The 25,578-nt window shown below is 51.7% G+C and overlaps 1 protein-coding gene across 1 annotated transcript in view; it reads right to left on the bottom strand.

Annotated features, from left to right (window-relative positions):
* DHX32 (DEAH-box helicase 32 (putative)) overlaps positions 1-25,578 on the bottom strand; it is a 40,773-nt gene that overhangs the window by 9,936 nt on the left and 5,259 nt on the right. The window contains exons 2-9 of the mRNA XM_090278691.1: positions 24,203-24,339; positions 21,616-21,756; positions 20,471-20,957; positions 11,956-12,149; positions 7,016-7,388; positions 3,305-3,550; positions 1,927-2,026; positions 1,681-1,839 (exon numbers count right to left, since the gene is read on the bottom strand). Coding sequence (XP_090134817.1) covers positions 1,681-1,839; positions 1,927-2,026; positions 3,305-3,550; positions 7,016-7,388; positions 11,956-12,149; positions 20,471-20,752 — 1,354 coding nt within the window. The 5' untranslated portion in view covers positions 20,753-20,957; positions 21,616-21,756; positions 24,203-24,339. The remainder of the gene's footprint in view (positions 1-1,680; positions 1,840-1,926; positions 2,027-3,304; positions 3,551-7,015; positions 7,389-11,955; positions 12,150-20,470; positions 20,958-21,615; positions 21,757-24,202; positions 24,340-25,578) is intronic.

The raw sequence follows: 25,578 nt of genomic DNA, 5'->3' as shown, positions 1-25,578 counted from the left end.
TTTAGCATACTTGTGCGTCTTTTTCACCCTCCTCCCTGCCATCTGAATACAGCTAGAAAGCTGTGTGGCCTTCCGACAGATAACAGCCTAACCTGCATTGATTAGGAACCTGGACTGCGGCCTCCTGCCAGGGCCCTGAGATCCCCTGCTGACCCTGCGGGGCTGTTGTTGGGGACGGCCGGCCCCATGACCCAGCTGCAGATAGAAGGGGCTGCGGCCGGGCCGCACACGTGGTCCACATCCCTCCCTGCAGCCGGGAACACCAAGGGAAGTCCAGTGATTCATAAAGAAGCGCACGCGATGCTCTCGTGGGCTTACAGACCAGGCTGCTAGTGGGTCAACAGGACTCACGGTCCGAGCACACTCTGGTCCACATGTGCACCGTCAGCACAGACCTGGCAGCCACAGGGTCTCGGCCCCTCCCTGGGCCAACGCCAACACCAGCCTCTGTGGCCAACTGTATTCTCTCCCCGCGCTGCTTCCCGCTTTGCCGAGGCCTGTGTGTGTCCTGTCCTGCGTGCCATGTCTGGCCAGTCTGTGTTTGGGTTCATTTCTCACAGATTATTCCAAAGCCAACTGTCTGGCCACCACCAAAATGGGTTGAGTCCAAGCATAAAGATGGCATTTGGTACAGTCTCGTCTACTTCGTCTAGTCTGTCTCCGAACTTCTGTCTGGGTGTCACTGTGTGTCCCGGGTGGAAGACCTCCGGGACCCCAACCACAGTGACCGTCCCTCACGGTGGAGGTCAAATCTCAGCACCAGGGAAGAAAAACAACTGATTTTAAAAAAAGAGATCTAGATCAAGAAAATTCAATTAATAGCCTGTAGCCTAGTTATGCCAAATTCATTTCCTCATGGTTCGTGGGTCCTGAAAAGGCTCTAGGTTTGCTGGGTCTGCACCTTTCCTTTAGAAGCTGAATGACATGCCACGGCTGCAATTGTCATCTGCTTTATTTTGCTCCAAAACAAGGAGTCAGAGTTAATCCACAGCCGTGTTTCCCCCAGCACAGCACAAAATAGTTCTGTGCGCACTCTTAGGAGCCAGAAATAGTGACCAGCCTTGTGCCCCCGTGACCAGCCCTAAGCCTCGCAGCGCGCGACCGCGGGGAGCACAGGGATTCTGCGTCGTGACGGTTTGCCATTTGCTTTCCCGAACCTTGGCCACGACAGCCCTGCTTTTCTTCTCCCTTCAAGACCGAGCGTCTGCTCTGCCCCAAACAAGGTGCCTGGGGAATGAACCTGATTGCAAAGCAAGGAGCATCCAGGGGATCTCCCCCAGGTGATGGTGTGACTCAGCAGGAAGGCCATGCACCAACAGGTGTTCCCACCATGAGCCCACCTCTGCTCTCTGTTGGTTCCAGCCTCTCCTCCCACACTCTGCTGTCTCTCCCAACTGCCAAGGCCCAGGCCCCTGCGCTCCAGGGTCCAGTGGCAGACAGTGCTCCAGCGTCACAGCAAATATTCTCTCGGGCTCGTAAGTGACTTTAGAGAACATGGACCTCAACAGGGAAAATGCTTCAGCACAAACCAAATCCCCAGGCTTGCTGCCACTGCTGAGTGCAGAGGACAAGTCTCAGCCCCCAGCCCCCGTGCCCTGCGCCCCGCCAGCACATGGTCCGGCTCCCTGGTCCGCTCCTGCCCGTCGGCCCCCGCGCCCCACCAGCACACGGCCCAGCTACCTGGTCTGTTCATGAAGTCACAGTGGCCCAAGCCTGCTATGTCAATCCTCTTCATAAACAGCACCATGCTGGTCAGGTTGGCTTCCTGCATTTCTGCCGGCCTCAGTGGCTGCATGTCTTTGGAGGCAAACTCTTCAGAGTACAGACAGAAGAGTTTTCCTAGAAGAAACAAGGCAATGGCTTTAACACCTCTGCTTCTTACAGACAGGAGCAGATGTCAGTCGGCGTGTGTGCCCGCAGCACTACCTGAAGACGACGAGCTGAGAATCTGCTTGCGGGTCTCCGCTTGGCTTTGGCTGATGGGCTGCGTGACCAGTGAGCTCGCCCTGATTCGAGGGTTGTACACCTTTAAGTGGAAAGACAGCACCTTTAGCATCAGGTGGCCCGCAAGGTGGCCAGCTCATGGGCCCCGAAGTGACGGGGCCCTCGGCAGCAGTTCACGTCACACAATGCTCTGCTACGGGGCCACTCCCTTTGTACGATGTTTATTATGGCGCCGCTCGTCTTGGGACGGAAACCCCAAGTGCGGGACCCATGGGTATAAAGGTTGTCCGCTTTCCCTGTGGCTCCAACAGATACGGGGCCTCGACCGTCTGCCGAAATACTAGCGCTGTCACTTCTCCAGCAGGACACTGGTGAAGGACAGGGGTGCAGGTGCCACATGGAGAGAAGGACGGTCACCTGGCAGTGCTGTGTTTCTTTAAGGTTCTACTCAAAGTGGGCTCAGTGGTCTCACCTTCTTAACACGTCTGACCTTTCCCATCACGTCAGCTACCATGGAAACTGCATGGCACCAACAGTGCTTTTTCCTAGGGGGGTCCTAGGGATAAGTAACAACCCTGGGCCCTCTGAACGGGGGACTCGCTCAGTAAGATGCACCCAGACCGTCCCAAGGCGGCCTTCCCAGCAGTGAGGGCTGCTCTGTGCCAGTGAGGTGAGGGTGTTCGGGAGACCCCTGGCGTTCTGGAAGGGGGATGGCTACATGACACCTAATAATGGCAAAGCGATCAGGATGCGGGCGGGTTCTGTTAAGTCCACAAATGCCACAACTCAAGTCTTGGAGAGTGAGAGACCCTACTCCATTTTCCCCAATTTTTTTCTTTAAAAAAAGCAACAACAACAAAAAAAATTATAGTCTTTAAAAATTTAGGGTGGAATCTTATCATGTAGCTATAAAGCCAAATCCTCTAAAATTAAAGTCAGCGTACTGGGAACTAATTTCTAGTGAATTTCCTGAGGGAAGATGCTAATTGCTTTGATGAAGGGGCCACCAACTATACTGAATAACAGGCAATTACTTAGGAGTCAAACAACTTCCTTTGCTAAAGAAAAAAACCACTGGCAAGACGAGCCTCCACCTTTTGCTTCAATAGTCTTTCCTGAAAACTTTTCCCCGGGCACCTCAATCAACTTAGTTTGTTTCCCGACAGCTAACGTGCCGGTGAAAGGCAGCACGCAGGACGTCCGGGTCCGGCCGCAGTAACTCCGCGCACAGAGGAACAAGTACCGAGACCCCCCTTCCAGAGAGCACGTCCTCACTTCGCGGCCCAGAAAACGGCAGGGGCCTGAGAAACCGACCCTCGACAGCGCCCAGCACCTGTTTAACCTGCTTGGTAACAATCACCTTCCTCCTCTCCACACCCACGTCGATCACGAACTTCACGGTGCTGCCCCAGATCAGGGCCTCGCCGGGGCTGGCCGTCAGCACCGCCCTTCTCGGGGTAGCGGGGCCCCTCCTCTCGGTCTCGCCGTTTGGCTTGAACAGTGCACGTTTCTCCTTCGGATACAAAGGGACCACCACCAGCTCGCCGAGATCGGGGTTTAAGTTAGCGCTTTCCTGACAGACGATTTCATAGGCTTTGTCAATATCCTGAAGTAAAAGAGAAAAATAAAAGAACACCATTCACGAGAATACAGTACATTACAAACAACTCTATCACTTAAAAATCAGTCCCAGTTACGGAAACGATAGACGAAATCTGCGTGAAGTCTCCAGGGCAGGGGATGCCAGCCTTGCTGTCCGCGGGTTCATCAAATGTAAACAGGATGTACCCCGATGAGCACATTGCTTCGGGGGAGCTAACCTACAATGTCACTGCTTCTAGTCCAGATCGCCTTCCTTGGTGGAACACACCACCTTGGCCTTTAGGCATTTACCCTGTTTTTCTAGCTGGATGCAGCTTCTAGGACCGTTAACAATGACAGGTAAGGACAGTGGCTCTCCCTGCCCTGGGCGATGATGGAGACCGTGCCCCCCCCCCGTGGCAGGACTAGGAAGTACAGCGCCCTCCAGCAGGCCGGCACCATGCGCGTGCAAACACGTTCTGGGTGCAATCAGGGCCACCCACTAGCACGTCACAGCAGCAGAAAGGCAATGACCTAGGCAGGAAGGAGTCACCGGACACTTTTAAAAGGTCATTTGGGCCACTCGTTTTTCATTTGCTTCTAGTTGCTAAAACGTTTTCATTGTAGGTGGGTTCTAACGTTGAAGTTGTTCCAAATGGGTAAAAAGAAAGAATAAAAGAACTTGTCAAAAGGAAAAAAGCAGAGCAAAACCAGGAACAGGTGTTGTATGTAGTTCAGGCTCCTCCAGCTCAGCTGCTACACAGGGCGCTGAGGTCAGAACCTTCAATTGGAAAAATGTGCTTAAAATGTGCGTCCTGTGCTTCCAGTGGTTTGTTTCTCCATCGCCCTCCTCCTTCAGGGTGTGCAGTGCATTTGCACGTGTGGGACGCTCCTGCCGTTATCTGCAAAACCGGGGAAACCGCAGCAGCACGCACTGGGGACGCTGCCTGGCCCCCACATCGGAGACCCACGACGGGACAGAGCGTGTCCCGGGAAGGCCTTGCCGGCGTCTCGTCTGTGGTCACTTCAGGTTGCTCAGCAATCTGAACACGTCCTACCGTAAACCTCCACTTGGCGTTCGATTTATTTAATGCAGCCGCCTGCTTTCCAGGTTAGAAGGAGTTCAGGGATAAGGAACAACGGACTGTCAGTGTCCGGGGCTCCAAGTCTCAACTGAGTGCCAAGAACAGGACAGCAGGTGACTCTGTGGGTCGGGGGTGGGGGAGGTGTCACTTCACAGCAGGGGTGCTCAGCCAGCAGTTAGAGAAAATGCTCACTGAACCAAAACGTTTGAGAAGATGGCTGCAATTTAGAATGTGTTTCTTATAACAATTCGTACATTTCTCTTAGACTGCGTGGGTTTGTTTTCATATGGCATTTAAAACTTCTATGACAGATTTTAAAGTTTTATATAGAAATCAAGAATGCTTCAAACAGTATGGGGAAAAATGACTAATAGCTGTTAACATGGGTTTCAGAGCAAGATAGTTTTTTCAAAAGACAGATTCCAAAGTGGGGTCGGGGGGAGAACTCCGTCAGGATACTGACCCGTGTTCAGCTTGTTCGTGGCAGACACTGATGAGAAAGCCAGGTAACAGGTGTGGGACTTGGGGCTGAGCTGTGAGGACAAAACTGGTTTCCATAGAAGGTAAGCTAAAAGGGGGGGGGGGGGAAGGGGGGCTCCCCACAAGCCTGGGGCAGGGAGGACCTGCCCTCAGGACAGGCCTATGGGGCATCCTCAGCCTTGGAGGCGCAGAATTGCAAAATCTGTCTGCAGCCTGCACCCGGCTCTCAATTTCAAGAACTGAAGACTCTACAAGACGGGTGCTTTCTTAATAGGAAGTGCCTTTCTGGTCTTACATGGAGATGGTCTAACCCTCTGAGTCCTTGAGTGTGCCACTCCGATCACCAGCGTGGGTAAGAGTGCGTCTGCTGAAGCTCGGCGTTCGGAAGTCGCCGCACAGTTCATCACGGCTCATGTTAAACTCCAAGTCAAATACCCAAATACCCTAAGGCCGCCCACCACCCCGGACTCTGTTGTAAGACTTATTTTTCAAGAATCCATTCTGGAATTTTCGCTTTCTCTGAGCAGAACGATGGCTGTTCACCCATCTGAACCCCACTCCCCATCTGAAATCCACGTCTCCTCTCTGGCCCGGGGGCGCCGGCTTCCCAGGGTTAGACATCCAACAGCGCCTCCTCCCTTCCTCAGGGTCAGCTGCACTGACTACGGCGCCACTGTTCTCACGAATTCTTCTCCTGTCTCCGTAATCATTTTATGACTTTCCTTAGGGCTTTCTGGAATACCTCGAGTCATGCAAGATTAGGGCATGATAACAGTATAGACCATGTGGGGGATTTAGTACTCAGTACAACCCATACACAAAAAGCTGGTAAAAATGCCGTAGTGATCACATATTTGATGTTCTAAAGGACTGTCTTTATGGAGACAGATAAGGTCTCGGACGCACGCCCAGGCGGGGCGGGCAGCCAGCCAGCCTTCGCGCCCTGCCCGTGCGGCCGGGGGACTGCTCAGCAGGGTCATGCGTCCTCGTTCAGCGGGTGGCCTGCGGGACCGCACGGCTCCCACGTGGCTTCTGCTCCATCGCCGGCCTCCCTCCACGTGTGGGCCACAGGCTAAAACCAGCACTTCCGCTCCCAGTGAGATGAAGGGCAGGAGGAAGAGGCCAGGAGATCAGTGTCTGCAATGCAAGGTCTGATTCTGGGGACTCTGGGGGCTTCTAGATGCAGAGGAGCAGACAGAGGAGGCGGGTGGTGGGGCCACGGTGAACACGGGCCACCCCAAACGGCACCTGGACTGGGAGCCGTAACAGGCTCGGCAGGCACGCCCAGCTGTCCTTCTGAAGAGACATCTCCCAGAATCCAAGGTGAGAGTTTCCGCATCTTTTTGAAGAAAAGGAGCCCCAGTGTCAGGAGGCCGCCTCCCGGAGGGGCTGTAAACGATACTTCCCTGCACTCCCCTCCCCTGACACTCGTGGGGACATCTATGGGACTCTGTTTTGTTTACTAACTCTGAGCTGCAGACTTAGGTTATACTCCTCACTCCCACAGATGCCCCCGATCCCTGTGGAGGCGGCCGGGAGTGTGACATGCATCAGTGTCTTCTGGGCTGAGACCATCCCGGCAAGCAGGCCCAGCCCAGCTCTGCCCGCGGGGCAGCCCACGCCGGGCCGGAGCTGGTGGGAGGCAATGCGTCTGGACGTCTCTCTGTCCTATGGCCTTGGACGATGCTACGTCCACTGTTTTATTTTTAGAGTAGCATGTGATTGCAGACACACAGCCTTTCCAGCTCACATGCATTTACCTGTCCAGGTTTCCTCCCAAGTACAAAGACTGAGGTGTGGTGGGACCAAATATTTACAGCTTCTCAGCAAACCGGACCCTGTATGTTAGTCATTACAGGCGACCCCACAAGGTTCAAAGGTTTCCGGGAAGTCACCTGGTTACGGTTAGTTAGAGTATCACTTACTTGTGCACAGGCCAGAAACACGACGATGTCGCCCTTCTCACCGGACTGGTGAATTTCAAAGATAAGGCGTAAAACAGACTCGAAAGACTCCTCCTGAGCGCCACTAAGGTACACGACCTCCACAGGGGGCTCATCTGTCACCTCTACGAGAGGCACGTGTCCGTAGTAAGAAACGAGTCTGCTGAGCAGGAGAGGTGAGGAGTTAATTACGAGCTTCAGCTCTGGTCTTGCCAGTAACACGTCTTTAAGGAGTCCGAGTAACACGTCGGTGGCAATGCTTCTTTCCTGTACGTCGTCTAAGATGATGGCCCCGTAGCTGCCCAGGAAGGGGCTGGACATCATTTCTCTTTGCAGCATATCGTCAGTGCAATACCTACAAAGAAGAAACGTTCAAGTTAGAATACTCTTAGGAGAAATCACACACAAAACCTCCTAAGGATGACGGAAAGGCCTTTCCTACATCCCTTTCTCTAAATATCATACAAAAAACTCTTCAGGACAACAAAAATGCCTTTCCTACATCCTTTTCTCTAAATCAGGAGTTCTAAATTCCTTGAAGTTGATGAAAACCTACAGGCCTTCAAAACGGCAAAATACACACAGGCAGATTTTAAATAGTTTATATACATTCAGAGACCCCCCAATGACCATCTCTGAACCCTGGGTTAAAGACCTCCGCCCTACGTTTATTACCGGTATTAATAAGAGCTACACTTAACACTTGCTCTGAGCTCTTGAACCCAAGTAGTATTGCAAGATACCCTTGTCAGGCAAGCGTTTCCCCCTTTCTTTGACCAGTGGGAGAATTCTGAGTCAAAGCAGACACTGTTCAAGGACGGGATATAAGAAGGATTATTCTGGCTCAGGCTTGTGGCCCCGCAAGCCCACTATGACTCTGTTGGTGACATCGTAGCAAACGGTATCACCGACGTGTTATTGGCACAAGTTCCAAATGTTGCCCAAATCAAACAAAACCACCAAAAACGTAATCAGCCATTTGAGGGCAGCGTGCACATGGGCACAGTGATGGCAATAAAGTTGTCCAGGAGTCTGGGGATTGTGTTTTTAAATTATTATTTATAATTATTAAAAATTATTTATTATCGTTAGTCATCTACTCCCACATGAACGTCTTTCTGACCCTCTTCACATACTTACCTCTACTACTCCTTGAAGGAACCAGTCCTGTAAGTTGCTACCCATTTAAGTGCTCGCTTGTCCTTGTATGTGGCAGGCCTGCATGCCAGGCTGGCCCTTGACTGGCATTTGGGAGCTGGGATTTGGGGGGCGGGGGGCATTGACAGAGTGGCTCCTAGCGCTTCCTCTCTGTACCAACAACGTGGTCTCCCTGGCCTTCCCTTGGGAGCTGGAACGTGGGGACAGAGGAGGCGGAGGGTGCCTGCCTCTGTGACCACCCCCAGGACACCCCTGGGCATGGGGTCTCTTGTCAGTGGTCCTGGGGACCACGCATGTGTGCTGTCCTGACTCACTGCTGGGGAAGGAGCCTCTCTGTGTGACTCCGCCGGGCGGGGTGCTTGGGCGCTCGAGCCTGGTTCCCTGAGGACGGCAGTCACCCCATGCACGTCCCCCTTCGCTGGCTGCTTGTGTGCCTTCACTGCGCCGAGTCTGAGCTGCGAGGCCCCTGGCAAGTCACCGAACCTGGGGTGGCCTCGGGGGCCCCAGTCCTGTCCTTAATCAACCCCTTTCCAGAAAGAAAGAGAAGGAGGGACATGCACACGTACTAAGCTCCTAGTGTGTGCCAGGCTCTGTGCTGGGGCGACATTTGTCACTTAGCCTTCAGAGCCCGTCTTCAAGGTGGACTTCCTGTCCCATGTCGATAAAGGAGGGGGCTGGCCCCCCTCCCGCGTCTTAGCTGGCAGGTAGAGCGCACACGGAAAGCTGTGCTCCCGTTCCGTCTGTGATCAGGACTGCTTCCCAGGCCCCATGGTTTCAGGTGACAGAGGCTAAGCTCTCTCTCGGCAGTCTAGGAGACTGAGACATTCCCCTGCCTTTCTTTCAGTGCTTGTCCTCGTCCTGTCTTACCCACACGTGGGCATAAATCGATTATTCCTTTTCCCCAACTTAAAAAAAGACGCACCGAATACGACAGCGTTACACTTTGTGCAAGATCCAAACTAACAGCAATCCGCCCGAATCCAGCTTTTCTGCTCATGTCGTGCTGATGTTAATGCGTGTGATGTAATGAGATCATTTACTGCTGCCTCTTTCTAAAAACAAATCATTTTAACCTATGCTACTTCCTTCCTGTTCGAAATTAAATCTCTAGTACCGCCTCAGCAAAACTCACGCGAGCGCTGATCTTATGGGAAGGAGCGTTCCCTGCAAGCTGGGGGAGGTTTGTGTGCTGTGTAAATATATCCGGGTGTAATTAAAAAGGGAGGAGAGGTGCCCTAGTTAAAACCCTGCCACTCAGCAGGCGAGGCCTGGCCTTCCCGAGGGTTATAAAATGCTCAGGGAATACCAGGGCTCAGCCCTGAAGTTTACTTTCCAAAGTTTCCACATGCCACGTGTACATGCTGAAAAACTGCTATTACTGGTGGCTCTGTGAAAACAGATACATGGCCCAAGCTTCAGGAAACGCAGTTTAAAATTTAAATCCCTAACACTAAATATCTGAAAGGTAAGAATACAGCATACAGAAACGTTTTCATAATATTCTTTAAAATTACAAATATTGAATTTAACTGTAAATAAACATTTGAGTGATTCTTTTAAAATCTACATTCTAGAAGGTCTGTGTCTGAAGTCTGCGTGTCACCTCCACAAGATGCCTTTCTATCTCGTTGAGAGACATTATTTTAAGTATGTAACATTCAGGTGTCCACTGTTTCAAGAAAGGCCAGCAAAAGCTCCAGGAAGAACTAAGCTGTTACATATGGCATGAAAGGAAGATAATGGGCATAAAGGTTAGACTCACTAAGTGCCCAGCAGATTAGATACTGTGGGTTACCGAGAAAATGAAAAAGACAACATCAGACATAGAACAATGCCTTCTATAAGCAACAGTCCATCTTAAATCCTCTCGTTTATATAGCAGTTCAATCCGAGCTTATTAAAAATTAGGGCTGGCATACGATCCCCGGAAAGTAAGTCTGGTTCTAATGTACCTTCGTAGTGATGAAAGTAGCTACATGTGCATGTCGGTGACACATGTCAGCTCCTCCAGTCCTCGCAACGACCCTGTGGGCAGGTCTGGACCCCCTGTCTCAGAGACAGGAAGCCCGGGCACAGAGTGGCCAGGGGACCTGAGCAAGGCTGCCAGCGAGGAGGCAGTGGAGACCCTTGTGTCCAGCCAGTGGCCACCCTTCAGGGCACAGAACTCTGGGAGGAAACACCGGGACCCCTTTCTCTTGTCACAGGGCACTTTCTAGTCAATAGTTCTGGCTTCTTTGCTGTGACTCAAACCCTGTTAGTAACAGATCGGAGTATCTGCTGGCCCGATCTATACTGGCTGCAGCGGTGGCGGGGAGGAGAAAGGACAGTGTCCCAGCAACCAGAGGAAGGGTGAAGCGAAGACGAACAACACAGAGAAAACCAGGACTGCTCGAGAGGCTGCAGCAAATCTGCGAGGCTGGGGTGCGCACCCAGCCAGGGTCGCATGTCCTGGCCTGTGAGCTCCTAAGAAGCGGGGAGGTGCGTACATTCAGCTGGACTGCTCCTGGGCCCTTTGCATAGCGAATAGTCTATGACACGAGGACATCGTGCCTGTGACGCAGGAGGCTGCCGTGGTCAGAAGATGCCCTACGGCTTAGCACTGGCCTGGAGCCCACTGTCTGCTATTTTTGAAGAGCAGCATTTGCAGGAAAGCAGCGCAGTGCGAGCCACAGCAGTGACCTGGGCTTCTGGAATGGGAACAGCTGCACCAGAGCCTGTAGCGGCCAGCGGGGACAGGGACTGCTCCTCCCTCCCACTGTCACATCTGTGCAGTCTCCACGGGACAAGCATGCCAGGTGCTGGATGTGAGGACGCAAAACTCAGATCCCTGCCGTACTGTAACTATGCTATCGCGCGCAGCACTGTCCTCTGCTGCTGCGCAGGGTGTGCTGCACGGCACTGCCCCTCTGCAACACTGCACCGCTCTGTGCCATCCTGTGTGCTGTGCTGATGTGCTGTGCTGTGCTGTGCTACACGGATGTGCTGGGCTACACAGATGGGCTGTGCTGCGCTACAGTAAACTGTGCTCTGCTACCCCTACGACACTGCCCCACTATGCGATGCTGCACTGCACTGCTATGCTGTGCCACTGCGCTTTGCTCTCCTGGACTGTGCTGTGCCACACTTCCCATGTATGCCACCCGTCCCACCAGAAGGGAGCGTCCTCAGTGGTGTGCCATGGCCTGTGGGTGTGTCACTCAATGAAGTGAAAACAGAAAGTGGTAAGAGAAGGATGCCCCTTTCCCACCACGTGTGGTAGCTGCTGAGAAGGCTTCTTGGCCTGGCAAGACTCTGAAAAGCACAGTTTGAAAACATGGATCTAAACTGCCACAGTGAGGGCTGATGTAACTTTTACAGAAACTCATCAGGGAAGGCTGCCTGGAGTAGGTGACCCTGGCACGGACAAGGAGGAATTTGCCAAGCCCGGGAGAGGTGTGGGCATGTCCAGCAGAGGGAATGGTGTGTGTGCAAAGACCCATGTGCACAGGTTGGCACACAGACAACCCATGTGGGCCCCTCCTGAGTGGGGGCGGGTGCTGGAGACGCACAAACCTGAAGGTTGTCGGGGACCAACCTAATGAGTCGTGACTTCTGAGGGTCATGGGAGTCCTGGAAGAAGTGCAGACAGGATCCCTGCTGCATGTCAGGCTGGCGACACAGACCAGTTAGCCATACATGACAGACACTTACAACACAGACTGCCTGGGACTGTAAAACACACGCCAAGCGTCATCGGGCACAGCAGGCGAGACCCCCATACCCACCTCAGGATGGTCTCGCTGGTGCAGCAGTTCTCGAAAGGGATCACGTAGCCAACTTCGTGACCGATGTTCACGTCCATTTCGTCGGCCACGCGCAGGGCGAGCTGGACCGCGGCCTGCTGGTGCACCTGAGTGCACACCACGCCCCCGTGCTGGTACTGGACGGAGAGGCAGTACTCAGCGCACCACTGTGGGACCTGCAGCCGGGAGAAGGGGACACGGTCAGCTCCCGCCAGGACCAGCAAACCCAGGCTCCCCTTACGTGGGGTCCCCGCCCCGCAGAGTCAGCGGCGGGCTGCGTTACGTCTTAGTGAGACTCGGAGCAGCCATGCTTATGCGCAGAGTGGTCACTAGTAAGGAAAAAAAACACTGAAAAGGAGTCAGCAGGGACCGTTGAAGCTTGACTCCCGGGTGAAAGAAAGGCAGATAAAAATAAAAGGCAAAATAAAAATGCTTTTAACCTCAGCTCTGTTTCTGAAAAGACGACTCTACTTGTGAGTTATTATTTTCCTTCTGGTTACCAGAAAGCTCCATCAAAAAGATGGCTTGTCATATCAACTATTGTGTTTTGAGCAATATAAACATGAAATAGCATCCAGATGAAAAATAGTGACTTGAAATGAAAGCATTTACATTTAATTCTGAATGATCATAATAAAATAACCAGATAAACCAAGCCTATGGAATATTCCCCTGGTATTCAAAGCTAAACACCCTGGCGCTGGCGACCTAAATACAAAGGAGATGGGCCCGGTGACATAAGAACCGATCCATCCAGGTTTGGGAAGAGACAATGTCAAGGCTGCTCTGAAGTCATTCATTTTAAATGTTCTTTTACTGAGAATGGATTACGGGTCAGTAAGTTTTATTGAGTTCACTCGCGCCAGAGTTACTGGGGTCACGTGTGTGCTCCAGTCCTGATGCGCTGCCCGTGCCTTACGCTCTGCTACATGTGTCTAAGGCAAATCATTCCAAGAGTGTTTTTTAATAGATTTAAGGTATTTAAGTTTTGATATTTAGTTATCTTGATATGTGCCATCTTCTAGGCCCACCATGGAATTCTTAGATTTTGGTCCTCACTGTGATTTGGGAAGTAAACGTAACTTACTAGAAATCATCAGCAACTGCGAAATGGACGACTTCCGTGGACTGAAGGTTCCCACGGATTAAATGTGCAGACGCAGTTCCAACGTTTTAAGAAAGGTGTCAATCTTGCCAGCAGGTTGAAAACTACTCAGTGACATGTACTCAGTGCCCACTTGTCTTGAGGGGAACATTCAGGGCCTGCACCCCGGATCCAGGATCCCATCCAGGCTGCCTGGGAAACAAGGCACCGAGCCCACGCCCGGAGCCCTCGACCTGGCTCACCACCACCAAGCCTTTCCCTGGAAGCCACAGCTGCTCTAAGCGTCAGCGGCTTTCCCTGTAAAAGGGGCTGAACGGTGGGAGTTACCCTTCCAGTCTGAGCTCCTGGGTCATTCTCTCCCAGGCCTGCTCTGGCCTCCGGGGCAGGAGACCCCAGAGTGCACCTCCCAGCGACCACCAGAGGCCACACTTCCTGCACTTGCTGGTCTGCTCGGGGTGCTCCCCACCCACCCAGTGGACCGGGCGCTCGGGGAGAACAGAGGCCGCTCGGTCAGAGTCACCACATGATCTCAGGACTCAGTAAATATTTGATGAATGAGCACATTATTTTTTTTACACTTTCCATAAACAGCTTTGGGTTCTGCGATGCTGTATCTCTGCCTTGAATCACTGCAGTCCCCAGACCGTGACCTGGAAATTCCCACGCAATTTTCCATCTTCCTTGTTCCCTGGCAAGTAATTTTTCATTCTTGCCAAATCCTTACTTTTTAACTTGATTTCCTCTTTTAAGTGTCCATTATGGAGGGTCCCTAGCTAACATCTCAAACATCGTTCTTGTGAAAAACTGTACTAAAGCCATTTGTTTGAATCTCTCTCTCCCCACTAGACTGGAGGATGCCTGAGCTGCATGTGTGGTTCACACCTGCCTCCAAGGCTTCACAGAGGACCCGGCACACGGGGCACTAAGTGTCTGGATGGGCAAGGACACCACAGTAACCGTAATGGAGGGAGGGAAAGGCTCAGGCTCGGGACTCAGCGGGAGAGAAGCACCCAAACCAGCTGGCGCTGGCTGCAAAGGGAGAAGGAACCGCGCTCACCAGCAGACTTGTGATGCCTGAGAAGAAGCTAGTAGGCCGAGACTTCTCACTTCGGATACAAGGGCGATGCTGTCATTTAATAACAAGAAAGTGGGAAGCAAAGCTGTTAAGGTCATCTGGACCTTGGCCGGAGGACACGCAGGTGGAGCTGTCCTGGGCGCCACGGAAGGGCAGGCCAGGAGCCGAAGGGAGGGGCCAGAGCTCGAGGCAGGCAGAGGAGTGGGGACCTGCAGGGCAGAAAGGGCTGCCCGGAAGGAAGGCGGGAGGCCACCCCCTCCTCTGACCACCGAGGAGTCTCAGAAGCCTGCCAGTAACCAGCGCAGCCGGAGCTGATCCAGGTCTGCCAGGTTCTCACCTGGCGTGGCCTCCCCCATGCCCCAGCTGCTTCCAAGCATCGGGGTGCGAAGGTGGGAATGGAAGCCCCAGGACTCCCAGCAGCTGGCATTTTAGTTCCCCTTCTCGCCCAATGGCAATGCCGGGGACAGTGCGGGGACAGTGTGAGGACAGTGGCCTCTGTGTGACGTAGCAGGGACTGTCACTGAAATGCTCTGTCCAGGTTCACGAGAACACTCGCGAACGCTCAGCCTGGTTATCGTCCGACATCCAGGAGAGCTTCCCCCAGACTCCGCAATTCTGCACAAGTGCAGGGATCACGGCCATGTCCCCAGGCCTCCGACTGCACTTCATTACCCTCATTTACTCACGTAAACAGATTCTATAAGACCAGACTACTACAGTGTGTTTATAATGGGGTACCCACCACGTGGGCCTGGCTGTGCAATACACGTGCCGACCTAGCAGTCTTCGCGTTCCCTTTTGTCCTGCTCCGCAGGGCAGCGCGTGACTTCACGTCCGAGGCAAAGGAATGAACTCAAACGGGGAACGGCCCTTCTAAACATCAGCTAAGATAACTGGTGGCAGGCGGAACCGCTACGCGTTGTGCTGATGCAGGATGTCTGCTGAACCGTCAACAGCCAGGTACACGGTGGAGCACAGGTCATAGCTAATTGCAGAGCAATGCGGTGCCTGGGCACTGCTGGTCAGTGACAGTTGCAGGAGGACAGTCCCAGTGTCTCGTCTAGTCAGTGCAAGTGCAAACCGGACGGCGAGGACAGTGACACGGGCACTCCCACCCGCCCCTTGCCCGCCGCGGCACGGCAGACTCGGTCACTGCGCCACCTGAGGCCGCTGTGGTGTGCTGCCTCGGCCACGCGAAGCCCTGGCTGGAAAACGTGATGCAGCACATGCTGGACATTTCCAGCGATGTGACATGGCACGGCAGCCTCACAGGGGGCTCCTGTGCTCTCTGCACTGACGATAAAGCCCCTGCCCTTCTGGCCCCGACTGGGGTCTGCTCTGGGAGCAGCTGTTCCTTCGTCTCCATGGTGGCACCTTACACTCCTCACCAACAAAGTACGTGCACTTAACAGAAGTCGTACAATTTGCTGGAAAGAAAAGGAAGCTGCTGCCTTATCACCTGCACAAGCAGACCTGTCTACCAAGCAATCCACCTGAGAGTTCTGCCAACGGTCGCCCACATAGGTATGTGTATTTGGTCTAGAAGCTCTCCCCGCCAGAAATCACGATTCTGAACACCTCATTCTGAACTCGCCTAACAATTTGTCACCTCTTCCCAGTCCCTGTCCTCCATGCCATTCTCTGGACTGCGGGGAGTGAGAGGTGCCAGCTGGCCTGAGCAGTGGGGCCGCCTCACCCGCCGCAGCCTCCGGGGCGGGCCAGGAGGGGGCCGTGAGAGCGCGCACCAGGGGAGCACGCACCCTGGCTCCGGTCCCCTGCGGGAAAGGCGCGCAGCAGGGTGCTGGCCAGCTGGCCGCTGTGACAGGGCTGGCAGGACTGCGCTGGGGGCGGGGGGGGGGGGGGCAGCATCTAATCTGCATCAGGCCTTATCGACTTCAGTTACTGGAGCCTACAAGTTGTACACAATCAGAAAGCAAAGTGAGCCGCTCCCCCGCCAACTCCAGGGGACAGGCTGCGGCCTGGGCTGCTGGATGCTGGCAGGGCCAGGCCAGGCCAGAGCCAGAGGGCAGCCACAGCAGGAGGGTCTCAGCACTGCCCCCGTGGGAGAGGATACCCACGTGAGGGACACTCCCATCTGCCACCAGGGACTCCACCTCCTCTAATGGATTTCTGAGTGAGCCACGAGACACAGTCTGCTGCTGTCCCCCACATCCTCGTCCCAAAGGCGCCCGTGCTCTCTTTTAGGTCACGAGTCTGCCAAGGGCACCCAACTGCCCCTCTGGACACCGAGTCTGTGGCCAGTGAGTGCCAGGGTCTCACTCACTCACTTCCTTCAGTATCTGAGCCGGGGAATCTGAAACCTGAAAGGGACCTTTCAGCCCACCAGTGTCCCCAGAGGCAGGAGTCCCTCCAATAGCAGCGCCTGTGTGGGCTTTGGCCCTGCCGCCCCGCCCAGGCCCCCACCGAGGTCAGTGTTTCCCGTCCCGGACACCAGAGCCCACGGAGCCTGGCTTCGAGCACAGGCAGCCCCCGCCGGCAGGCCATGGCGGGCAGGCTGACTCGCCACCAGGGGCAGCTGACCCACGCAGCCTCTCACGGGGGGTTGAAGCCCAGTCACACCGGCATGTTCACCCCACCGACCCGGCCGCCTCAGGGGGAGTTTCGGCACAAAGCCAGCGAGGGGAAGTAAGCAAAACAGGTGACTCTAAGGATCTGTCACCCTCTTTCAGGCTTTCTCAGGAACGCGCCCCAGAGCGGGCAGAGGCAACGGCTCTATCACTACGAACAGCTGTGCCCTTTGCCCCGGCCGGGCACGGAGCGGCCTCGGCTCCCCCTGCTCTGAAGAGGGACGGGTTCTCGGGGTCCGGCAGCAACGCACACAGTGTGAAAGCAGCTTCCCTCTGAAGTGGTCAGACTCGGAGGGGAAAGAACAGTCTTGGGAGCTCTTTCCACAGCTACCAAGTTGCTTCCAGAATCAAGAAGGCAACCCACCAGCGCTCCCGCTGCTGAAGTCAGTGTGGCCCAGGCCCGATTTCTCGTCCCCCAGCACTGTTTTGCCTTCCCACGTCACAGCAAACAAAGAGGATTCATCACATGCGCTGAAGAGCGGAGCGGACAGGAGATGCCATGGCTAGGTATCAGCACAGTACGCAATGGCAGCAGTGTGCGCACACACAGAAAACACGGCTTATTCTCATGCTATCACATGTTATTGCTTTTTTCCATACAAACAACCATAACCCTACTTTTGCTGGCCCCGTATATAATTCTTGCCCTTATACATCACAAATTCTAAAGAAAACTCAAGGAATGCATACTTTAAAAAACTTTCACGGTAGTGTGAGTTAGCAATTCCGAAACTACATCATGAATATCCCAAGATCAGACAAGTCACACTGTGGTGAAAAATGAGAGCCAGGTTTCTCACAGGCAGAGAAGGAAGTTACAGACGTGGGGATGGCTGGGGACCCTGCAGGGCTGAACTGGAGTCAGGAGACAGAATGAACTCGTGGTGTTCAAAGGGGAGCACAGATGACAGAAGTAGAAATGGCACAGAAATACACAGACGGGGGAGGGGGAGGGGCAGAGGGTACAGAGGGGATCAATGTAATGGGTAAAATACGGTAAAAAAGAAATATATAGAGAGAAAGAAATACACACAGAGAAAAAGATAAACGAAATAGAGAAATAGTTACAGAGACAGGTAGGTAGACAGGCAGACAGGGAGGACAGGTAGGTAGAGATGTGTGTACACACACATGCACACGCACATACACACACACTTATTTCCTTACTCTGTCCACCAAGAGGGCCTGGGAGCAATGACAAACCCATGGCAACAGGCATGCTCAGCTCCCAGATCTTGGTTTCTAAACGTAATTCTCCACTAAAAGGAACTGGGCTCCTTGATAAAAATGGCTGTTTCCAAGACTGGAACTGGGAACACACCAGATGAGCCTATAATATCTTACTGGGCCAGAAAGCAAAGAAGTGTGCCGAGAATGATGGGGACATCTCAAAGAGACACAGAAGTCATCTGGAGGGGTTCCCACTGGCCACATCAGGGCAATCTGAGCAACGAAATAAATAAGAATTTATGAGTCTGCACTGACATCCACGGATGGGTCAGTGATGAAGAAGAGAACAGCTGACAGAAGGACTGCGCGTGTCAGGTGGAGAAGGGGTTGCCGGAATGAGAAAACTCACGTTCAGCAGCACAGGGACATCAGGGGTGAGGGTCAGTGAAGGAAGCCAAGCCCAGGATGGGAATGGTGACAAGAGGCACACATCACAGAGTCTCCGAGCATCTCTTGTGTCTCTTAAATAATGGGGGAAACAGGGGTTCCCCAGTAAAGAATGAGGGGGTCACGGCCTTGCTAGGCATCAGACATAACCTCACCAGTCGTGGGATGCAGTCCTGTGCCTCCTGGTGCGATGCCCCGAGGAGGCCACCACAGTAGGCACACGTCCTGCCTGCCAGGCACGTCTGGACCCTAATGCTCAGGGAGGCCACGTGGGCCGTGTGCAGGGTGCTGCTCAAAACACCACCTACCGGTGCTCTTCCAAACGTCGGCTCCCGAAGCACAGGGGAGGACGAGGCCCTGTTCTCATAAAAGGTGACTGCACAGAAATGACAATTAAAAGCAATGTAATTTTGGATGGGAATCTGGACTAGAAAAATATTGCTTTTATTATAAAGGCCATTTGTGGGGAAACTGATGGAATTTGAATGTCTATAAATTAGATAATAATGAGATGTCAATATTGTTACATTCCTGATTTTGATAATTGCATTGTGGCTATGTACGGTTTTCAGTAAATACTGGATGAAGCATTCAGAGGCAAAGGGCATTGTATTCTCAACTTACTCTTAAAGGATTCAGAATAAAAATCTGTGCGTGTGTGCACCTGTACATGTGTATTTATGTGCATGTATGTGCATGTGTGCAGGTGGGCATGTATATGGAAAGAGGATGATAAAGCAAACGTGATAAAATGTTAACATCTGGGATATCTGGGTGAACAATACGTGGAAAATCTCGGTACTACTTTTGCAACGTTTTTTTTATCCTCACCCGAGAACATGGTCATTGATTTCAGAGAGAGAAACATTGATCGTTGCCTCTTGTAAGTGCCGCGACCGGGGACTGAACCTGCAACCCAGGCATGTGCCCTGGGCAGGAATTGAACCTGCGACCTTTTGGCTTATGGGACAATGTTCCAACAAACTGGGCCACACAGGCCAGGGCGCTTGTGCAGCATTTTGTAAGTTGAAAATTATTGCCAAATAAAAACTTTAATAATTTTAACCTAAGCATTTGTCCACAGAAACCAGGAAAATTATAGTGGTTGCTTATGACAAACCACAATAATTTGCTTTAACAGTAACTCATCATGCCCAATAACAAATCATCATAAACCCTTGATGTTGGCAACTATCAATAAGATTAACGAAAAAGAACACCACCTATCGTCCACTGATCCTCTCTTCCAGCTCCAGTGACGACAAGGAGGCCTCAGAGGCAACAAACGACTTGGGTGCAGCAGGGGCAGTGGGAAGTGTTTCTATAATTCTGCCTCAGAAAGTTATTCGTGTTAATTAGACAAATAAGCAAACCCCCGGGCCTCCGCTTCACGCTCCACAAAGGGAAGGGCTCCCGTTAGACCCCCTGTGTCCAGTCTAATTCTCACATCACCAGAACCGAGAAATAAATTTCATAATAAATATCTGCTTGCTTTGCAATTTAAGAGTAAAATATGCATTCCACTAAAATCAAAACCTTAAGTTCAAAGGCAACAACAAACCAGACAATAAATACTCATTAACTATCTATCTACCCCAATTCTTTCCTCCTTATTAGACCCCTAAATGTGGGGCTCCAGGCCCGGATACTATTTGGCCACTCAGTTATTTCTTATAGTCAGAAAAATAAGAATTTCCTTGTGCTTTTGAATCTCTGTAGCTTAACGAGCTGTACCAACAAGCATAACCAAACATCTTGATTCTCAGACCACTAGACACGTAAACTTGGCAGTTAAATCCTCGAAGCTATAGTGAGTAAAAAACATATATCACATCATTTAAAATATCATATGCACAATGAGATCATTTAAATGGGTTTTTTTGCTACTGTCTTAGAGAAAATTCAGTGGTACACTAAACAATTACTATCCACGTATTATTAACTGTTATTCAGCTGGCTTGAATATATAAAATTAGGTAACAATTTCCATTTTGTTTTGCTTTTATATCCAGATAGCATCATCTCTGAAGCAGAACGCTAGGCTGACGCTGGGGCACGTGGGTAGGAAAAGTGCCCCACCCAGAGCACAGGGTCTCCGCGGGGACTACTCACCTGGGAGCTCTTGCCACACCTCGCACCTCCGGAAACGATCACAACCTGATTTTGCAGCAGATTCTCCATAAAGGAGTATTTTTCTGTCCATATAGGAAGAGCTTCTCTTTCTTTCAGGAGTTTGTAATAACGTGATGAATAAGGCAGCCCATCAAAAGGGTTAAGTTCCAGATCCTCACAGGCCAAAATCCCCTCCTCATCCCCGTCACTGGAATCGAGAGATTCAGGAAAATAGCGTTTCTCAGAGGAAGAGTCTGTACATTCCAGCTCTTCTTCCTCCATCTCGTCTAGAGTGAGCTCAGGCAGCTGGCATTCCACAGCCCCGCGAGGCTGACGGTCACCCTCTGCCACAGTCCCCGATGCCAGCTCGGCTGGCCGACCCCCAGGCCGGCAGTGAGGGCTTCTGCACACTGAGGTCCTCAAGCCGGATCTGGTCTCTGCTGTCACTGCCTGGGCGGCTCGCTGCAGTGCTCTGCTCTGTCAAAGGCTGTGAGAAACCACACAGAAAACACACAAAGACGGAAAATCAGGCTCGCACACAAAGTTCACAGGCAAAAGCACAGACGTCCAAAACAGCAGCACTGTCTTCTGGGAGCTGGTCACTGTCTGTCACGCCCACTGCCTGCTTAGGAAAGCAGGCAAAATATAAAGTGTGTCAGCTGCAGTTTTTTCCCCGGGACATGGGGAAGTGGGCCGCCCTGGACCTGACCCCTGACCCTGGCCCAGGCCCTGCTGACAGTGAACAGAAAGCGGTAGGGGACAGTGTGGGCGGAGGCCCCGTCACGTGGGCACTGGTCCCATCACAAAAGAGACGATGGACCTCATCAAAGGCGAGAGCTCCCTTAACAGCCAGGACCAGAAAGTCTATTGTTATTTTTAACTAAGAAATCCTCGCGTGAAGGAGAGTGTTTCTCAAGAACTTCGTCCCTCACACGCTTGCGCCAGTTTACAAAGTGACGTGCGGGAAGTGCACCATTCCTAGTCCCCCTGAGGCAGCCGCTAGCTTTTAGAAGGTCTCCTGTTGGCTTCATGAAGCCAGAGATCTCGAGCATACTTTTTTGGGATTCCAGGGTGTTGAGCACCACATGCCAGATTCTAGAGGCAGCAAAAGACAACATTTAATTTAAACGAAGGAGAGAAGTTACCTAAGGAAGGGCTGAGCTGACACCAGCGGCTAGATCCCTCTGCGCCAGGGAAGGCGCCTTCTCCCTCCTCCGATAACCAGCGATGCTCAACATTCACTCATGTTGCCAGAAATAAGCCTCTTTCGCATTAGCCAGGTGAAGCTAAAGACAGAAAAGCTCAAGTCAAAAAGAACAAACCCGAAAATGCAGTTCATGATACTTTGTCCCTTCAATGGCTCTTTTGATGGCATCCCACTTACTGTAACTGTGGCTTTAGGTTGCTTGAGCTCGTGGCTCAAAGGGCCAGCTCTGAATCAAAATAAAAAGATGCTCTGCCGGCCCAGCTGGGCCCAGGGAGACAGCCGATTCCCCCCGGGAAACGCCTCTCAGGGCCCCAGGGAGCAACCGGCATACACAGGGTCCTTGGAAGGCAGGACCAGGAGCCAGGCACAGGGTGCCAACCTTCCCCCGGCCCGGGCGGTGTGGAAGAAACACCATAAAACCGGAAATGCGTGGCTCTTTCACAGAAAGAAAAGCATTAAACAACTTGGAAAAACATAGGTGTAATCACCTCCACGGAGTTAGTGAAATATTTAATATGAAACTTTATCTCCCAAGCACGTTACACTTCAATTATACTTTAACTGGAACAATGCACGTATCATTACGGGGACTTCTAACATTTAGGAGGTTAGCTTTTTGTTTGCCTTTGTTTTAATTGGCCCAGAGTTTCCAAAAGCACATTCTGCGTGGTTCCTAGTGCCTACTTAGAACATTTCCTGAACAGGCAAGGTAAAAATTCAGAATTTATTTTTAAATCTTTACTTCTAGATTCTTAACAAGTTGACATGGTTTCGCATGATTGGCTTTTTAAAAACCTCTCAAATAAAAAATTCGCTTTTAACTCGTTGATTCATACCAAATGCAGCTTGGATAATCAATTAATTTTTCTAAGAATCCTAGAATCTCTGGTGATTTACAATTTTCAGACTTCTGTACAGAACGACTTCCCACACTCAGCCAGTGCTTCTGTATCGTAACGGCGTGCCACTCCCTGGGTATAAGCTTGTAAATCAAGTATTTTATTAGAATTTCAAATGACTGGGCCACACTCAGTGCTTTTAAACATTATTTGGATGATTTTTCTTTACTGAATAGTGTTTCAAAGACTAACATTTGAGTAAAAGTGGCGTTACTAAAGTGTGCTCACATATACTTCTGGCTTCTTCACACAGTGTGGTTACCTATCGGAGCACATGGGCAGGGGGCGGGTGGTGGGCACATCAAAGCTGCAGCCGAAGTGCCCTCTGCTCCAGCCGGGAGGGGCCGCTGCTGGGAGCCAACCTCCACACTGCTGCCCAGGCTGCTGCCCTGCCCAGGAAGCCCTCCTGCCCCCACTCACAACCCATCTGGCCACCCAGAACGCAGGAAGTGCCCAACACACCGTGGATGCTCAGAAGAGGTCTGCTGTATGCCCGACCACGAACAGCCCTGTACGTTTCAGGTCCTTACGCCACCCAGCTTGTCTTCATTCACATCTGTCATCACGTTTCATTCATCTGATTCTCATGACCTGACTGTTAGAAACCCCTGCAGGTTTTACTGTCGCCAGTTATCAATGAGGGGACAGTAGCTCCTGATTTTCCCATGGTGGCTTGGCTAGAAATTAATTAAGTCATCTCTGATCAAAGGCTTGTCCTCGGTCTATCATTATCCTATTTAAGTTATCAGGTACACACTGAAAACCCACTATAAGATAAAAGAAATATGGAAGAAACCTAAATCATGGACTTAGCTCCTAAAATGTTTCAGCAGAGGCACAAGACCTACACACAGAAAATGACAGAAAACTCTACAAGAAAGTATGGTATATGGCTAAGTGCCAAACTTGGCCCCTGTAGGACAGAGAAGTGCATTCAGTGGGCGTTGGCCTAACCCTGGAAGACTTCCTGGAAAGGGCGGTGGGCAGTGTGGTCCTGCAGCCCAATTATACTATGCGTGAGTGAAAGGATTGAGAGATGGGCATTCCTTGAATCTGACAATTTGAGTGCAAACCATGACAGGCCTGGAGGACAAAAAAGAAAACACAGTAAAAATGAAAAGCTAATGGCTTTTAGCATTTAACTGAACTCCTTATGAGTTTCAGAAAGTAACCAAGAAAGAGAAAAAAGTACCCTTCCTGTGGTAAAACAGAAGATAAAAATGCAACAACAAAAATAAAAACTTCCTCCAACTTGTGATAGGCTAGGAAACAGAAATAACGCATTCATGTCCTCTAAAAAAAAAATCCTACTTGCATTAAACAATGTTCACTTTCTGCTAGAGTTATTTGTACTTTGGATTCTGAGGTGGCCAAGAGATTTAAATAAGAAGAAAGGCTACATCTGTTTCTGTGTTGCTTCTGTGTTATTCCCTGGGACAGGGATTTGGTTTGCTGCGTTTAGATGAGCATCAGCAAAGCGCACAATAAGGTAACTGTTCTGTCCAGGGATGAGCTTAGGGAGTTAAAAAAAAAAAAAAAAATCCAGACTGTTGTTTTCCACTTGACCGCCTGGCATCCTGAACATGCCAGTGAAAAACGAAACAGGACGGTAGGGAAAACCAGTACCTTCACCAGCCGCTGGGTCCCTCTGCCTTCAGCGACTCTCTGACCTCAGGGTATTTGTGCCAAGAACGATGCACATCCCTTCCTCTGAAGCAGTTTCATGAAGCCCTGCTCATTCACTCGGCAGACGTCTCTCGGTGCTGCAGGCAGAAAGACAAACTGAATATTGTCCCTGCTCTAGACATTCCACCCGCCACCAGCCATTTCCTCCCGAAGTGCGCTGTCCCTAAGTCAGGCGTTGCTTTCCACGGTCGCCAAGGTCGGCTATTACCTCCTGATACCCACTTCACTGATAAAATCATGCCTCTCACCACTGTGAAGCCGCCACTGGCACACAGCGTATTCTGAGCCCTTGGTACTTTAGCAAGAAGATCTGCAATTTTCTTTTTCTCTTTGCCTTCTTTTTTAAATAGGCCTTTGCCTAATCTTTTACTGTTTGGGGAAATGTAACCCGCCTCTTTTTGTTGTTGCTGTTTTTTTTTTTTTTTAATGTTAATAAATGACAGGTTTTTATCATTCCCTTTTGTCATTTTTGATTATGACATTACTCATAAGCATCACCGTTTGTTTCTTGGATGAAAGGACCAATCCATGGTTTTGCTAATGACTTGCAAACAGGTGTCGCAGAAGCACGTGGACCTCGGACACATGGTAAAGGTGGCCCGCCCCGCCCCACCCATCTCTGCGTTTCAGGGACAGCTGGTTAAGGCGGCACGCAGCGTTTCCTTCCCCGCCTGAATTTGTGACTTTCATATTTCAGCTGATGAATGATGGGTCCGGTAGCGATCACACTGCTTGTCAACAGCCACACAGAGAGCTTCTTGCGTTGACAATTAACCTGCATAAGTCCCCATACAGTCTGAGAGGCGGACGCCTGAAGTAGTGGGATGGAACGCATGTCCGTTTCCGCGGCAGAATGCACGCTTCTCCGCCCAGGTAACCTCGGCACGATTCTCTTCCCGGGAGGGAGGCGCTTCTGCCGTGTCCTTGTCCCCTGAGGAGGGGACCTCTCTCTATTGGCAAAGCGCGAGTTCTCAGTTGCGGGGCGCGGCAGGCGCGGATGGAGGCCCCCTGATGGATCACGCCCGCCCCCACCTGACCCACAGTTTCTTTTTCTTTCGTTTTCCTCTCACTCCCTGCGGGTCGTTTTCCCTGCACCTCTGACACCCCTCTGATCGGCTGCATTTTTTACAATCTCACGGCTTCCTCCAGGCGCAGCGTGCACCCGTGTTTTAAAAGCCAGTCCCAGGGCGGACCCTGGCGTGGGGTAAGGCTACACTTACCGGCCCCGCGGAGCTCGGGTACAGACCCTGTGGGCTGATCCCGCAACCCCACCGAAAACCCGGGGCATTGAAACAAAACAGACACAAACACTAGCC

The sequence above is a fragment of the Furipterus horrens genome, unplaced genomic scaffold (genome assembly GCF_987537825.1).
Source record: "Furipterus horrens unplaced genomic scaffold, mFurHor1.1.pri manual_scaffold_5, whole genome shotgun sequence".
Classification (NCBI taxonomy): domain Eukaryota; kingdom Metazoa; phylum Chordata; class Mammalia; order Chiroptera; family Furipteridae; genus Furipterus; species Furipterus horrens.
The sequence above is the reverse complement of the archived record's forward strand: the minus strand, read 5'-3'. Positions and strand labels throughout refer to the sequence as shown.